Source organism: Carlito syrichta, unplaced genomic scaffold (assembly GCF_000164805.1).
Source record: "Carlito syrichta isolate Samal-C Ts95f unplaced genomic scaffold, Tarsius_syrichta-2.0.1 Scaffold87115, whole genome shotgun sequence".
NCBI classification, from domain to species: domain Eukaryota; kingdom Metazoa; phylum Chordata; class Mammalia; order Primates; family Tarsiidae; genus Carlito; species Carlito syrichta.
The window spans coordinates 130,735-146,468 of record NW_007031211.1 but is presented as its reverse complement, the minus strand read 5'-3'; the positions used below and the strand labels follow the sequence as shown (position 1 = coordinate 146,468).

The window sequence follows — 15,734 nt, the reverse complement described above, 5'->3', positions numbered from 1 at the left end:
TTACTTACCACTTCTGTTGCACCTTTTTTAAAAAATGGTGAGTTGTATAATTATTTCATTATATATTACAGTGTATTAATAATAGAAGCAAAGTGCACAATAAGTGTTATGCACTTGAAATATTCTGAAACCATTCTCCTGGTCCCTGGAAAAATTGTCTTTCACGAGACAGGTCCCTGATGCCAGAAGGGTTGGGGACTGCTATGTTAAGCACCCGGGAGCAGAGGGATTATGGAGAAGTGGAGAGTTAATGGCCCACCCAGGGTCTGTCTGTCTCCCGGAGCTTGCCAAGGTCCAGTGTGGATGCCTCTTGGATGAGCCAGTGTAATCAGAACATGGGGCGCTCGTTGCACACAGTTCTCAACACTTTATGTGTTTTAACTCATTGAGTACTCACAGCGACTCCATGAGCAAGGCAGGTCCTGTTACTTCCTTTCCTCCACCTTTTTCATAATAGATGTGGAAACGGAGGCATGGAGATGTTATATCAGGTCCATAGCTCCTAGGGCTGGGATTTGAACCCTGGCAGAGCAGCCACTGGAGCCTTGCTCTGGCACTGCCCTTTTGTGTCTCCTCTGATTTCACAGATTGGTGTCTAAATCTAATCCTTGACCAACCTTTGTAGGCCTGACAAACATCCTGTGGGCTACAACAGAACTTGACTATGCTCTGTCTTTGACTCGGGAGCAGCCAGTGTGTGACCTCCATTCGATGGTTAGATTGGCAGGTAGGCAGGGTAGGAATGGTGGAGAAGGGGACAGCCAGGCACTCAAAAGCTCATCTGCAGATCAAGGCACACATGCACACACTCGATTGAGGAGAACTCTCTTCCCATTATCCTTTCACAGACAAAACACGCAGCAACCCTTCGGGCTTCCTATCTACAAATGAGAAAATAGATTTTAGGAGATTGAAATAAGTTCGAAGCTAGAAGGCGGCAGGACTGGACTCTGGAGTGGTCTTTACATTCCAGAGTTTAGAGTTCCTTCCCCAGACCAGCAGCTTTCTTACAGCTAAGTGAACGATAAACGCTGATTTATTAATTCACCAAACATCTGAGAGGAGTGTACACTAGGACACTGTGGGAATATAGGAAAAGTGTATTTTCTCATGAAGAATTTCTGACTGTATACACACATAAAATTAGTTTTTTTGGTTTTTTTTTTTTGAGTTGAAGTCTCACTCTGTCACCAAGGCTGAAGTGCAGTGACATGCTCACAGCCACCGCAGCTTCGACCTGCTGGGCTCAGGCAATCCTTCTGCCTCAGCCTGACAAGTCGTTGTAACTACAGGTGTGCGCCACCATGCCAGGCTAATTTTTAAATTTATTTTAGAGGGGAGGGCTTGCCAAGTTGCCTAGGTTAGTCTTGAACCCTTAGAACCCTGAGCTCAGGCAATCCTCTTGCCTCTGGCTTCCAGAGTGTTGGGATTACAGAAGTGAGTCATTGTACTTGGCTTCTCTGGCATTTTTAAGACCATTATTTATATACTTGTTTGGCCATCATCATCACCTGGGGAGCTTTTACAATATAGATTCCAAGACACTGCTTCAAAGGGACTGAATCAGAATCCATGTGTTTTTGACTGAGGAATATTTTCTTTTTTTTCTTTTTCTTTTTGTGTCAGAGTCTCAGTCTGCCACCCAGGCTGGAGTGCAGTGGCATGCTCACAGTAACCATAGCCTTGACCTGCTGGGCTCAGGTGATCCTTTCACCTTAGCCTTCCAAGTAACCAAAACCACAGGCATGTGCCAGCATGCCTGGCCCATAAATTATTACTATTTTTTTAATTGTAGAGATGAGGTCTCACCAAGTTGCCCAGGCTGGTCTCGAACCCATGGACTCACACAATCCTTTCACCTCGGCCTTCCAAAGTGCTAGGATTATAGGCATGAGCCACCACGCCTGGCCAGAATCTATATTTTCAAAGCGTCCAGGTAATTCAGGAATGTAGCCGAGTGTGACTATCCCCGCCTGCCTATTTTGGACCTTCTGTTCTTACACTTGGAGGAACGTTGTAATCCAGGTGGATGTCCCACTGCCCAGCCCGTTTTGTTTGTTCAACTTCACCTGCATGCGTTCCTTTCCAGTTACTCATCAGTTATCCATAGCTGTAGGCACCCATGTGGACATGTGTCCTGAGAACAGAAATTTTGATGATCAGGGCACTGATAGGGTGGTGTAAATGAGAAAGAGAGCTTCCTGGGAGACTGATAGAGAGAGTGAGGCTAGAGCAGCTGCAGATTAATGATGCCCAAGGAGGAGATCAAAGGGGACTTATGCTACAAACGCAGTAGCGTGTGATTCTTCTGGAGCCATTAACTTTATGTTTCATCTTATCTTCTCTCATCATTTTTCCCCCCACTGGATGTCTACGAATGATATAAATCTTTGCTTATCAGGTGCAGTGGCTCATTGCTGTAATTCTAGCACTTTGGGAGGCTGAGGCGGGAGGATTGTTTGAGCCCAGGAGTTGGAGACCAGCTTGAGTAACATAGCAAGACCATGTCTCTACAAACAAGGTCTGTGGCCTGTAATCCCAGCTACTCAGGAAGCTGACACAAAAGGATCGCCTGAGCCCAGAAGGTGTAGGCTGTGGTGAGCCGTGATCATGCCACTGTACTCCAGCCTAGGCCACGGAGTAAAACCCTATCTCAAAAAAACCAAAAAAACTGTGCTTACATTGTCTGCTGTTACTCCCTCTTCTTAGCAGGAAAGTGTTGGAAGTGGGATCTTCCTTATTGACCTCAACCTGTCTCCCGGGTTCTGGAAACTGGCCCCAGCCATCCTAGTGTATGGAGCTTATGGAAACATGAGCATATTTGTGAACAATTTTGAAATATTTTCTTTCTTTTTTTTCTTTTTTGAGTTGGAATCTTACTCTGTCACCCAGGTCGGAGGGCAGTGGCATGCTCCTGGCCTCTGCAGCCTTGACCTACTGGGCTCAGGTGATCCTTCCGCCTCAGTCTTCCAAGTAGCTGGAACTACAGGCACACGCCACCATGCCCAGCTAATTTTTTGATTTATTGTAGAGATGAAGTCTCACCAAGTTGCCCAGGCTGGTCTTGAACCCCTAGGCTCGGGCAATTCTCTCACCTCAGCCTCCCAAAGTGCTGAAATTATAGGCATGAACCACCACACCCGGCTTTGAAATATTTTCGTGCAGGATTTAAAATTGACCCTGCCACCACAAAGTTTGCTCTGGGCATCTTGAGGATATACTTAAATCAAATATGAGTGTGTATACATTTTTCTTGGAATTGGAAATAAGTATCTTACTAATGTTTGAAAAGATATTTTACCTGACAAAAAACATTTATTGACTATATTTTCATGTGTTTTAAAAATTTTAATATGACTTTTAGCAATACAGTTAACTTGGTGTATTATAATACAAAGTAAATAATAACCAAATAATAGTTACAGTAAAATAATAGTGGGCATGGTCCTTGTGTTCAAGAGTCTTACTTTTAGAAAACAAAATCTAAAATAAACAACATTTGTTCTCCTTTTGCCTGTGGTATTTGGTTGCACGGTAAATAGTTCTAAGTTCCCATTTCTTTTTGTGGACTCCTAAGATTAAAGTACTGTGAGATTTCCTCCTCATCATGTTTTTTCTCAGAGCCCTCCACAAACCCCTGGTGGGCCTGCCACCCACAGCCCACCCCTCTCGGACGCCTACGTGTTTCCTTTCTCCAGTACCATTTCCAGGCAGGCCCCTGCTTCGTTAGTCAGAAGACTGGTTATATATAAACATCCCTTGTGTATTCATACTAACAAAAGACGGCGAGTCTAACACATGTAATCCTGAAATATGTCTATTATTGTTTCCAGTGAGTTTCCATTCTGCCTGTCATCAGCTGCCCATAAAAAGCAGGCTGGCGTCCATCTTGAGTCCATAAAGGCCTTTTTATGTTTCCCTGTGTGAAGCATGAAACCCTTATTGATTCACAGTAGTGGAGGAAAGGGGGCAGAAATCATATCTTTAAAACGTGATATAAGTCACTGTGGTGTAAAATAATGCCTTTTTAGTCTTGCAGTGAGTAATAGGACATGGAAATTCCTTGGCAAGTGTGCCCTTGCCTTCATCTGAGAACATGTCTGGTACAGTATCACCCCCTTCTGGTGAACTAGAAGAAGTAACAGTTTACAAAATGAACTAATAAGCGCACCTTTGACATGTTTTATAGGGCAGTTCACAACACTGCACTTTGATATAGGTGCTAGCATTGAGTCATGGGTGATTATCTAATTCCAGTTAGTAAAGTGCTCAGAGTTTCTGTGTGCTAGAATTAGATTAGGCTTAAACTTTATTGGGGGGGGGGGTCAGAGTCTCACTCTTGTCTCCCAGGCTAGAGTGCAATGGGGAATACTCATGGCCACCACAGCCTAGACTTACTGGGCTCAGGTGATCCTTCCGCCTCAGCCTTCCAAGTAACTGGAACTATAGGCACGCACTACCACACCTGGCTAAGTTTTTGATTTATTGTAGAGATGAAGTCTTTCCAAGTTTCCCAGGCTGGTCTCAAATCCCTGAGCTCAGGGAGTCTCACCTTGGCTTCCCAAAGTGCTGGGATTGTAGGTGTGAGCCACTGTGCCCAGCCTGGGTTTAAACCTTAAGAATCAGAAGGAATGGATTTCAGTTGACATTAGCAAAGAATCAGAACTTATAACTTTGTTACAAAAGCAAAAACTTTTCTGCATGTATGTCCTCTTTTCTGTATGTTTTTGAAAGATGCCGAGGAAGCAAAAGGGAGAAATTTCCTTTACACCTTCAGTTCTCAGAAATGGGTCATTTCTCATTCTCTTCATTTTGCTACCATCTGCTCGCAAGACTTCCCTGTCTTTTGACGTGTCCCCAATTCCTCAGTGTTACAAGTATTCCTCTGGCATGGCTTGTGTACCTAGACTGGGCGTTGGCTGTCCTTGCTGGCTTCTTTGTTTTGGTGTTTCCAGTGTCTGCTCCCATTGTAGGCACTCAGAAGTGTTTGTTGAGTGAATATTTGTTACCAAAATATACTGAAGAGAAGAAATATCCCCCATCTCTGTGCTCTGGGTCTATAAGTAAAGATGGGTAATGGAATTAGTCTGAAAACCATGACTATGAATATTTTAGATAATACCATCCTGGGGCATTAAATTACTTAGATCGGCACACTTTTGGTATCCTTTTGTAGGTGTCTGAGCCCCTCACCTGCATAGTGATAGGACATAGGACAGGTGACTCAGAGGGCATCACACTGCTTTATAGGGCAGTTTATTTACTTAGGGCTTTAACTGCTCAGCCTTTTGGATTACACTGAGAGAAGAACAACTTAGGAAAACGAGCCTTGGGAAGTCACTGAGGGAGCTGGAATGAGACTCAGCAGGGAACTACTTCATTTTTCCCCAGATAAACTTTCCCAGAGTTACTCTGATAAACAAATACTGCCTGTCCCTGCTGTGGTGATGTGGAAGGAGCTGGGACTCAGCAAGTGGCAGGGAGGGGCTGTGGTGTTGACATTTCAGGGAACTTGACTGAGGGTTGATGGAGGGAGGTAAAAGGAAGTGCTGTGGCTGATCACCCATGGAGGTGTTTTTGGATTTGTTTTTATCCACCCAAAGAGTAAGCCACACTTGAAATGATGTAAAATCAGTTGTCTTTTCTGTTTAGCAAAGATATTAGCTAAGCATACTCATTTGTGGTTCTGGATTGTGTGAGGGTTGTTAATTTCCATGGTGGCCTGCCTGGAATTCTATGTGATTTTAGGCAATTAATGCTCTAGAGATCTGTGTTATCTTTATGGTTAATAATTTGAGAACAGTTATTCTTATGCTGTTTTGTATGGACCAGCTTATTCAGAATGAAGAACCGGTGAGGCCAAATTTCTGTATGTAGTCTTGGGATGGGCCATTCAGGGGCAGCTGCGTTGGCTGTTTTTGACTGATTCTCCACCATCATGAGGTGGGCAGATGGTCTGAATGTTTGTGTCCCTCCAATATCCACATGTTGGAATCTAACCCCAGTATGTTAAGGGATGGGGCCTTTGGGAGATAGCTAGGCAATGAGGGTGGGACCCATCTGGGTGGGATTAGTGCCCTTATCTAAGAGACTTAAGGAAACATTAGCCCTTTTGTCCTTCCATCAACTGGGGACACAGAAAGCACCATCCCTGCAGGACTGGCCCTCATCACCCGCTGGCTGAATCTGCTGGCTCCTTGATCTTGGGCTTCCCAGCTTCCAGAACTGCGAGCAATAAGTTACCCAGTTTAAAGAATTTTTTTTACAGCAGCAGGCGTGAACTAATATGGGTGAGTTGAATGAGGCCTTGTGGTGACACTTTTGTGAGTTAATTATGACAGGAGAATTTATTCAGAACCAGAGTTCTACTTGAATGGGCTCAGGGACCATCAGCCTCTTTCAGGAGAATCACAGACTTCTTGTGGGTGACAAGACTTCTTGTTTATCCCATTGGCTGCTGTATTTAGAGTACACCTGTGCTCTCAGTTGGCTCTGCCCTCTGCTTCGCCTGTTTAAGCATTCCAGGTCCTTGGAAATGCAAATAAATGTAGTCTGGACCTCTTAAGATCTCTTGACATCATATGGAAGATGCATTTTGTACCCAGCAGTTAATAGCATTAAGAAACATTTGTGGTGGTTTTTGGTTTGGAGCAGAGAAAGAATATAAAGTAGATTTGAGATTATGTATTCCTTCAGGAAACCAAACAAACATGCACTTTGGGAGGGCTGCATTATTTCATGTGGCATTAAGCAAAACCACAAGCAACAAGCCATGAACTCAGAAAACCATTACCTATGCTCCCAGCAAGCATCCATGAGAGATTTCTGTTGAATAGCTGTTAATTCAGCATCCGGGGACTCAATTCCAAAATGAAACATATTCCTCAAAGTCTTATCAATACTGCCAAAAGACAGACCTTGTTAATTATTTATGTTACCAAAGTGCTACTAACACAGATAAACTGGATCAACACCCTAATCAAAGCTAGGGTAAACTACCTGTAGTCCCAGCACTCTGGGAAATCAAAGTGGGAGGATTACTTGAGCCCAGGAGTTTGAGATCAATCTGTGTTAGCTTCATGGAAGAAGCCTCACAGTCAAGGCTTCTCTCTGGATTCTTGGAGTTTTTGTTTTTTCCTTGTCCTTGTTTTACTGCTGCTTGTTTTACTAGTGATATAATCCCAATGCAGAAATGTATTTTCTTTTTTTTTTTTTTTATTAGGAATCTCGCTGTTGCCCAGGCTGGAGTGCAGTGGCACACACATGGCCACCGCAGCCTCGACCTGCTGGACTCAGGAGACCCTTCTGCCTCAGCCTTCCAAGTAGCTGGAACTACAGGCTGGTGTCACTGCACCCGGATAGGTTTTTGGGTTTTTGTTTTTTGTTTGGTAGAGACCGTGTCTCGCCATGTTGCCCAGGCTGGTCTCAAATCCCTGGTGTCAGGCAATCTTCTCACCTTAGCTTTCCAAAGTGCTGGGATTACAGGCGTGAGCCACCGCACCAGCTAGAAGTGTGTGGGTGGGGCCATGTGTTTGTTGCTGACACTGTCCCAGTTTATACCTGCCATGCCAGCTCAGGGAGTGACACTTTCTCTCTCAAAAGTGTCCAGGTTTTTGACAATAAATTATATGGCTATTCTAATTATAAATGAATAAAATGATCAAAAATGAATTATTGACTGACTTAGTGTTTTCTTAACACTGGATATTGTCTTTTTTGTTTAATGCAATTTATTCACACTTGAGTGGAGAGGGCTTCCCAGGTTCAAACTCAGCCTTTTTTTAATTTAAAATTTTTTTACAACTTCTTCTTCTTCTTCTTTTTTTAATTGTCTCATCTGTCTCCCAAGCTGAAGGCTGTGGCACAATCATGGCTTACTGCAGCCTCAGCCTCCTGGGCTCAGGCTGTCTTTCCACCTCAGCCTCCTGAATAACTGGGACCATAGGCATATACCACCATGCCCAGCCAATTTTTTGACTTTTTTAGAGACGATGTGTTGCTTTGTTGCCCAGATTGGTCTCGAACTCCTGGGCTCAAGTAATCCTCCCACTTTGATTTCCCAGAGTGCTGGGACTACAGGTAGTTTACCCTAGCTTTGATTAGGGTGTTGATCCAGTTTATCTGTGTTAGTAGCACTTTGGTAACATAAATAATTAACAAGGTCTGTCTTTTGGCAGTATTGATAAGACTTTGAGGAATATGTTTCATTTTGGAATTGAGCTGTTGTGTAAACTGGGGCTTCTGGACCCAAATTGCCTGGGTTCGAATCCCACCAACAGTTATTGTTACCTGTGTGACCTTGGGAAAGTCATTTCGTCACCTCTAACTAGGGGACATGCTAGGATTTCCTCATGAATTTGTTGTGGGGATTAAAGTGGTTGGCCCTGGTGCTGGAAACAATGCCTGGTATGTAGGGAGTGCTCCATGAACATTAGCTATCTGTATTATTATTATTATTTTTTTGAGTTGGAGTCTCACTCTGTCACTCAGACTTGACCTGCTGGGCCCCGGCGATCCTTCTGCCTCAGCCTTCCAAGTAGCCGGAACTACAGGCACGCTCTACCATGCCCGGCTAATTTTTTGATTTATTGTAGAGATGAGGTCTCGCCAAGTTGCCCAGGCGGGTCTCGAACCCGCGGGCTCAGGGAATCCACTCACCTCGGCCTCCCAAAGCGCTGGGATTACAGGCTGAGCCCCGAACCTGGCAGCTATCTCTATTTTATTAGAAGTTAATCATTCTGAATTAAAAGTCCTAGACACTAGGAAGGAACAGAAAGTTCAAGACCTCAAGTAGTCCCCGTTGCCATCAGTCTGAAAACATGGTGCACAGTGAATGGTGAGATCCGGGTCTTCCTGCCTCAAATCCTTTCTTATCCATCAGACCAGACATTCTCCCACTAGGGCTGAGCTACCCCAGTGCAGATCCAGGCAGGGCAGGTACCTGTCTTGTCCACCATTTCTAGGATCAGAGAGGCAGGACTTGGTATAGAATTTTCTTTTCTTTTCTTCCATTTTTTCCCCCCTTTGGACAGGGATCTCACTCTGTCACTCAGGCTGGAGTACAGTGGCCTGATCATGGTTCACTGCAGCCTGACCCTCCTGGGCTCAGGTGATCCTTACACCTCCGCCTCCCAAGTGTCTGGGACTATGGGCGTGTGGCTAATTTTTAAAATTTCTTAGTAGAGATGAGGTCTTGCTATGTTGCCTAGGCTAGTCTTGAACTCCTGGACTCAAGTGATCCTCCTACCTCGGCCTTCCAAACTATTGGGATTACGGGTGTGTGCCACCGCGCCCACTCTAGTATAGAACTGTTGATGGGAAGTGAGGAAAAGTGGGGACTCAGATTTCCAGTTCAGGTGCCTTGTTGTATGGGGGTACTGAGTGAATTCCAGGGGAAGAAGCCTCCTTGGGTGGGGTGGAGTGGGGAGAGAAAGTGATGCTGTCCTGGTAACAGCATGGACTTTAGACTCCCAGCTTCATAAGCTACTACCATCTCACTTTACTTTTCAGCCATGTGACGGGTATGCCTTAGTTTCCTCATCTGTAAAATGGCATAATAATAAGATATCTACTATATAAAGTGACTGTGGAGATTAAAAAGTTTATATATGTAAGGCACTTGGGACAGTGACTGGTGAGCACTGTATAAGATTTGATCGTTATTATTCTTATTATTTGCATTTAACTTGCCACTAGATAACTTTCTGTGGGATATCTATCGTCGTCATTCAAAAGCATTTGCAGAAAGCATATAAAACATCAAAGTGAACATCTAAGAAAGCTTGTGTATAAACTTTGTAGAAGTCATCGATTTCTTTTTACCATATTTGTGATTACACAGAAGTGGGAGTGAAAAGTTTTTTAAAATCTATTTATGTCCTATTAATACTCTGTCCCATCCCAAAGTTAGTTAGGACTTACTGGTATCTGGGTTTCTCTGTTGTTTGAACACTTGAGCGTATTCTTCTTTCCGTCCAGAAATGGTTCAGGAATCCAATGGACATTCTCAATGTAAACATTACTGATCCAAGAGGCATTTTGTCAGATTCAGAGTATTTTGTTGCTGTTGTTTTTGTTATTGCCCCTATGTTTGGTGGCTGGGGCCATAGATGCTCGATATCATACAAAGTGTGTGGCATTCATTCCCCTACATTTAAGAAATGCCCTGTGCTGCTCATGGGAGTAGTCCATTCACTTTCTCATATGTGAAAACCATGTTTGTTAATATCTGAGGCTAAAATTTAGGTCTGCTTTGCTCTGGTTCATAGTCTGGTTTAGTCAGACATAGGGCTCAGTTCTAAGATTTACTGTGGGGTCTGCCCAGACTTCAACCACAGAATATTCTCCGGCATAATTCAAAGATAAATGGACCAGTTTACACTAATTAAGAATGTTTGCCAAAACTATTGGGAATAAAAGGAATTTCCAATTTAGTTCTATATCTTGAATTTTCAAATGAAGAGAAAAAGGGGCGTGTGGTCAGAGAATCACATTATAATTTTTAAAAAATAAATTTAGATGATTTTTTTTCATTGCGGTTTATAAGGTGCATTTAAGATTATTCAAAATGAAAGCTGCCATTTGAATTTCAGTTTCTTGACAAGTTGTTGAAAATCACTGTTGTTTAACACTGACAAGTCTTACTCCTCTGTTTAGTTCTAATGATGACTTTTGTGTACTTTTGAAACCCACGGATAAATTGTACTTTGTTTATAATTTTTTCATATGTTAATTTGGAAAGTATAGCCAGTATTTGTAGCATTTTCCCATGAAATTCACGTGTAATTGCAGCACTTATAGTTTTTGTTCTTTTTACATCTGTAAGATAACTGCTCGAAAGAGTTAATTACTCTTCTCAAAAATTTCCATCTTGTATTGTACTAGTCAGCTCCAGAATATACATTTGTTTACATTAGCATTAATAAAGATGTCTAAGGAAAGACTGTTGGATCACGCTAGGTGGTGTTGCCATGTGGTGGCATGCTGTTAAGTAGGACCTAAGTTGTTTTCTTCACTTGTTTTATGAATTTTACCACTAGATGGTGTTGGAGGGCTAAGGTATATAATAAATCCTACATCTACCAGATACTTGTATTATGTAGCAATTTGAAAATATTTGTTCTTAAGTATTGACTTTTAGAAGTCAATTAGGGACGCCCAAAGGTTATTTTATATATCATGCTGTGCACAATGTCTTTTTATATGGAATGTGCCTAGCTAGTATTCATTGTTTGTTAATTGGCTTCTTGTGGTATTTAGTGTGGGGAAAATCTGTATTTATAAGATTTAAGTAGTCCCTGAGCTTTATTTTATCCTTGTTTTCTTAAGTGTTTTTTTCTAGTATATCACATTTCCCCATGTGATCATAACATTTCTTTATGTTTAAGCTGTATTCTCATGTGCATGTGTACACAGACACACAATTTTGACTTGGATAATTAAACTGAATTTATGCATTTTCCTAGGCACCATTTCCCTGAAACTTTGGTTGAAAAACAAAATACTGACATGCTGTTTCAAAATGAGAGTAAAATGTTTGTGAAGTGGTTTAATGAATATAGCAGAGTCAGTAACACACACATTGAAAGATCTATAATGAAAGATCTGAATGTCAGTTTTATGAAGAGCAGAAAAATTTCCTTTGGGAAATTCTCTGAATGTGTTTCTCTTCTGCATAAAGGGAAGAATAAGTATGCTATTTATTGCCACCTGAAAGGCTTCTGAAATAATTGAATGTAATCCCAAAGTCCTAAGTAAGAAATTTTAGATTTAAAATCTGAGATTATTTAATTACCAATAATTTTTTAAAAGACAACCAAATAGAATTATTTTCTTCAGTGTTAACATTTTGTGACTTCTGACACTAGCACTGTATTTTATATTATCCCTTTTGATGTTATTTAGTCATGTAAATGATTCACTCTTGACTGGCCTGGATAAAAAATTTTTATGACCACAGTGTGGGAACTGGTGTAAAATATGCACAGTGTGATTTTGTTGCCTTTTGTCATATGACTTTTTTTTTTAAAGCCAATGTTTTAAGATTCCCATTGACTTACTAATGTCATTTCAGAGAAATAGAACCCCATCACATTAAATGTGCTGAACTATATTAGAAATTAAAATGGGATTTAAAATGTTGTAAAGACCTTTTAGAATTGAGGACTGGATTAGAGGATTAAATGAGGTCTGGGGTAGAGAAGTACTTGCTATTAAAGAGGGTAGGCTCTCATGCTTTTGGTTCTGCAGAAACCATACATTTGGTAGCTGTATAAGCAGTGGAGCAGATAGGATCGTTTTTGAGATTTTTGACTGGGAGCTGTGGCTTGTTGGGGATGGAGAGGATAGGACATGTGGTACCAAAGGTGTTTTACCAGCTGCAGTGTTGCACCTCCTTTTTATAGGGAAACTATAACTTGTCTCGGGCATTCTGGGGAAAGCAGAGAAAGAAATTAGCCTTTCAAACTGCCTTTTCTCATTAGCTAATCTAAAATAGGACTATCTTGGCTGGGCGCAGTGGCTCACGCTTATCATCCCAGCACTTTGGAAGGCTGAGGCGAGAGGATTGCCTGAGCCTACGGGTTCAAGACCAGCCTGGACCACTTGGCGAGACCTCATCTCTACAATAAATCAAAAAATTAACTGGGCATGGTGGCATATGCCTGTAATTATAGCTACTTAGAAAGCTGAGGGGGGATGGATTACCTGAGCCCAGCAGTTCAAGGCTGTGGTCGCTGTGAACATGCCACTGCACTCCAGCCTGGGTGACAGAGTGAGACTCCAACTCAAAAACAAAAAAACAAAATAGCCTGGCATCGTTGCTCAAGCCTGTAATCCCAGCATTTTGGAAGGCTGAGGTGAGAGGATTGCCTGAGCCTATGGGTTCAAGACCAGCCTGGACCACTTGGTGAGACCTCCTCTCCTCAATAAATCAAAAAGTAAACTGGGCATGGTGGCATGTGCCTGTAATTCCAGTGACTTGGGAGACTGAGGTGGAAAGATCACCTGAGCGCAGCAGGTTGTGGCTGCAGTGGTTGTGAGTGTGCCACTGCACTCCAGCTTGGGTGATAGAATGAGACTCCGACTTAAAAAAAAAAATTCATGGACTCAAGTGTCCATTGCATTTATAGAGTTGGAATCTTGATGGAGAGATGGCTATGTTGATAGAAATCCTCAGATAGTCCATTTAATCCTTTTGCCACCAACCCCTCTGCCAAACCTGACTTATTACTAGGCATTTTGTAGTCCTGAATCCTGTTCCTGTACCTGACAACAGTAACAGTAGTCAGTGTTGTGCTCAGTTATTCTTGTGCCCCTCATTTTTGCTCACATGAGCAATTTTGCAGAAGGTTTACAAGACTAAATTAAGTATTGTACCACGTCGTATGTGTGTGTGTGTGTGTGTGTGTGTGTGTGTGTGTCTGTGTGTGTGTGTGTGTGTGTCTGTGTGTGTGTGTTTTGTCTGTTAGCCATGATGTCCTCTGTTACTCGGCAAACAAGCTTTCACTCCTCCTCTGTTAAGGCTTTCCCGAGAAAGCATTTGTATTGCTGGATGACAGTCTTTTACCCCAAGGAATGAAACTAAGCATCACAGGAGCCACGGTGAAGCTTGGAGTAGAGAGAGGAGGCAGAAGGAGTTCCCCCAGCCCATGCCTCTTCACTTTTGGAGCCTAGGGTGTGCTCTGACCTGGATATAGAGGGTCTTAGAACTCAAGCCCTTGGTGTATGGCCATACCACCCTGAACGCACACGATCTCATCAGAACTGGAGCCCTTAAACATCACATACACACATACTTATTAGTATAGTAATGAGCAAAGGAAAAAAAAAAGTTAAAAAGAAACACACACAGTGAAGGGGGGATAATGGCCAAATGCCCTAGTTCACAGATGGAAAAATGGAAGCCCTAATAATCAATATTTAGTTAGTTATACCTGCAGTAAATGAGCTTTGTTGAAAGGAGCAGTCTTTCTCAAATCTTGTGCTTCCAGGTTAGATAGAATTATCCTCCCTGTCTTTTCTGTTTTTTTTTTTTTGCAAAAATGTCTTCAGAGCAGCCATTCCCAGGGCATGGCTGCAGTGCAGTGACACTGCCATGGCTCTTTCTGCCCCTCTAACTCTGGACCTCAAAATTCCCATCATGCCTTAGTGTTTCCCTTAGTTACAAATAATTATGCTCCAATTTCATATCACTTTAGTTGTTTTGTTAATTCATACCTTCTTGGGCTCAAGCAAGGATAACGAAAAGAAACATTTATTTACACTTTGTACATACTGATTCCAACAAGCAATTGAAGGCCTACACATCAGTATAATCATAATATATGCGGACTTCTGACCTTCGGACACTTTGCAGTGATCTGATGCTTTCGCTCCTGGTTCTGATATTTGATTTTTTGAATAACCTTCTTGAAAATGATCTGCACATGAAAAAGTAAATTATAGGATCCAGGCACACATTGCATGCAGACAAGAAAAGTGTCATTTCCTTGCAGTAATGCAAGATTTTGTGTGCAGATTCATCTAAAAGCCTGTCTAAGTGACTAAACGTAAAAGGAATCCTGCACAGGTGATAGGGCAGAAAGCAGGTAAAAAACACAGCCACGACCACCCTGATGCTCTGGTTATGTTTCCGCTTTCGGCTTGACTGACTTATGAATTGCCTGCTGGATTTGTGGATGTACCTGGAAATGGCTATGTAACATCCGATCAGAATCACCAGCACGGCCACAAACACGCAGCTGTTGACATAGGTGACTGCCTCATGCCATCTGACTCCCAATGGACTCTTCAGATTCACACAGTCGTGAATATTCTCCTTAGTCGGCTGACCATTCGTTAGGATGATGTTTGGCAAAGACAGAACAGCCATGATCACCCAGACACAAACAGATAAAACCTTGGTGAAGGTTATGCTGTACATGCGAGAGTCCCCAAATGGTTTTACCACCTTCAGATAGCGATCGATACTTATCAGCCCGAGAAACACGATGGACGTATACATGTTTGCATAAAACAAAACCGATGTGTATCTGCAGAGGATAAACTTGAAGTACCAAGGTCCAAGTCCTGCATCATGAACTATTCTAAATGGAAATGTCAGTGTCATGATGAGGTCTGCAACCACTATGTTTTTGAGATAGAATATGAAGCTGGTTTTATTCCTGATGTGGAAGAAGATCCACACAGCTAGACCATTCAGCAACATGCTGGCCACAAAAATAACGAGGTAAAGCACAGGCAAGATGATGGTGTCAAACTCGTTGTAGGTGGTGGTGTTTTTTCCAGGTCCAGGACTGTCGCTTGTGTTGCTTGGAGTGTGACTCCCTGAGCTGTGTAGCTCGTTATCTGTAGGGGAAGTAGGAGGTAGGGAGACATGACTTCAGTGCTTGGCAAAGGTGTCCACAGACCACCAGGCTCCCTCACCGGCCTGACTCTTGCTATTTTGGAAGAACTTCAAGAGGTCATCAGCGAGTGACAGAATCAATCTAGCACATGGGTAATATTTCGAGTGGCTAAGAATCGGTGATTCCCCTCCCCCCATACCAAGTCCCTTGAGTTAAAAGTCATAGTTCTGATTCCCACGTGCCAAGTTTTTGAAAATCAACATATAGCTGGGCTTGGTGGCTCAGCCCCGTAATCCCGCGCCTTTGGGAGGTTGAGGTGAATGGATTGCCTGAGCCTGCGGGTTCGAGACCCGCCTGGGCAACTTGGCGAGACCTCATCTCTACAAT

At 42.6% G+C, this 15,734-nt stretch overlaps 2 protein-coding genes across 2 annotated transcripts in view; one reads left to right on the top strand and one right to left on the bottom strand.

Moving 5' to 3' along the window:
- The window catches only part of MED12L (mediator complex subunit 12 like), a gene marked incomplete at its 3' end in the record, with an annotated part of 335,349 nt that overhangs the window by 189,898 nt on the left and 129,717 nt on the right, over positions 1-15,734 (top strand). The window lies entirely within an intron of this gene.
- The window catches only part of GPR87 (G protein-coupled receptor 87), a 24,805-nt gene continuing 23,304 nt past the window's right edge, over positions 14,234-15,734 (bottom strand). The window contains exon 3 of the mRNA XM_008057464.2: positions 14,234-15,348. Coding sequence (XP_008055655.1) covers positions 14,300-15,348 — 1,049 coding nt within the window. The 3' untranslated portion in view covers positions 14,234-14,299. The remainder of the gene's footprint in view (positions 15,349-15,734) is intronic.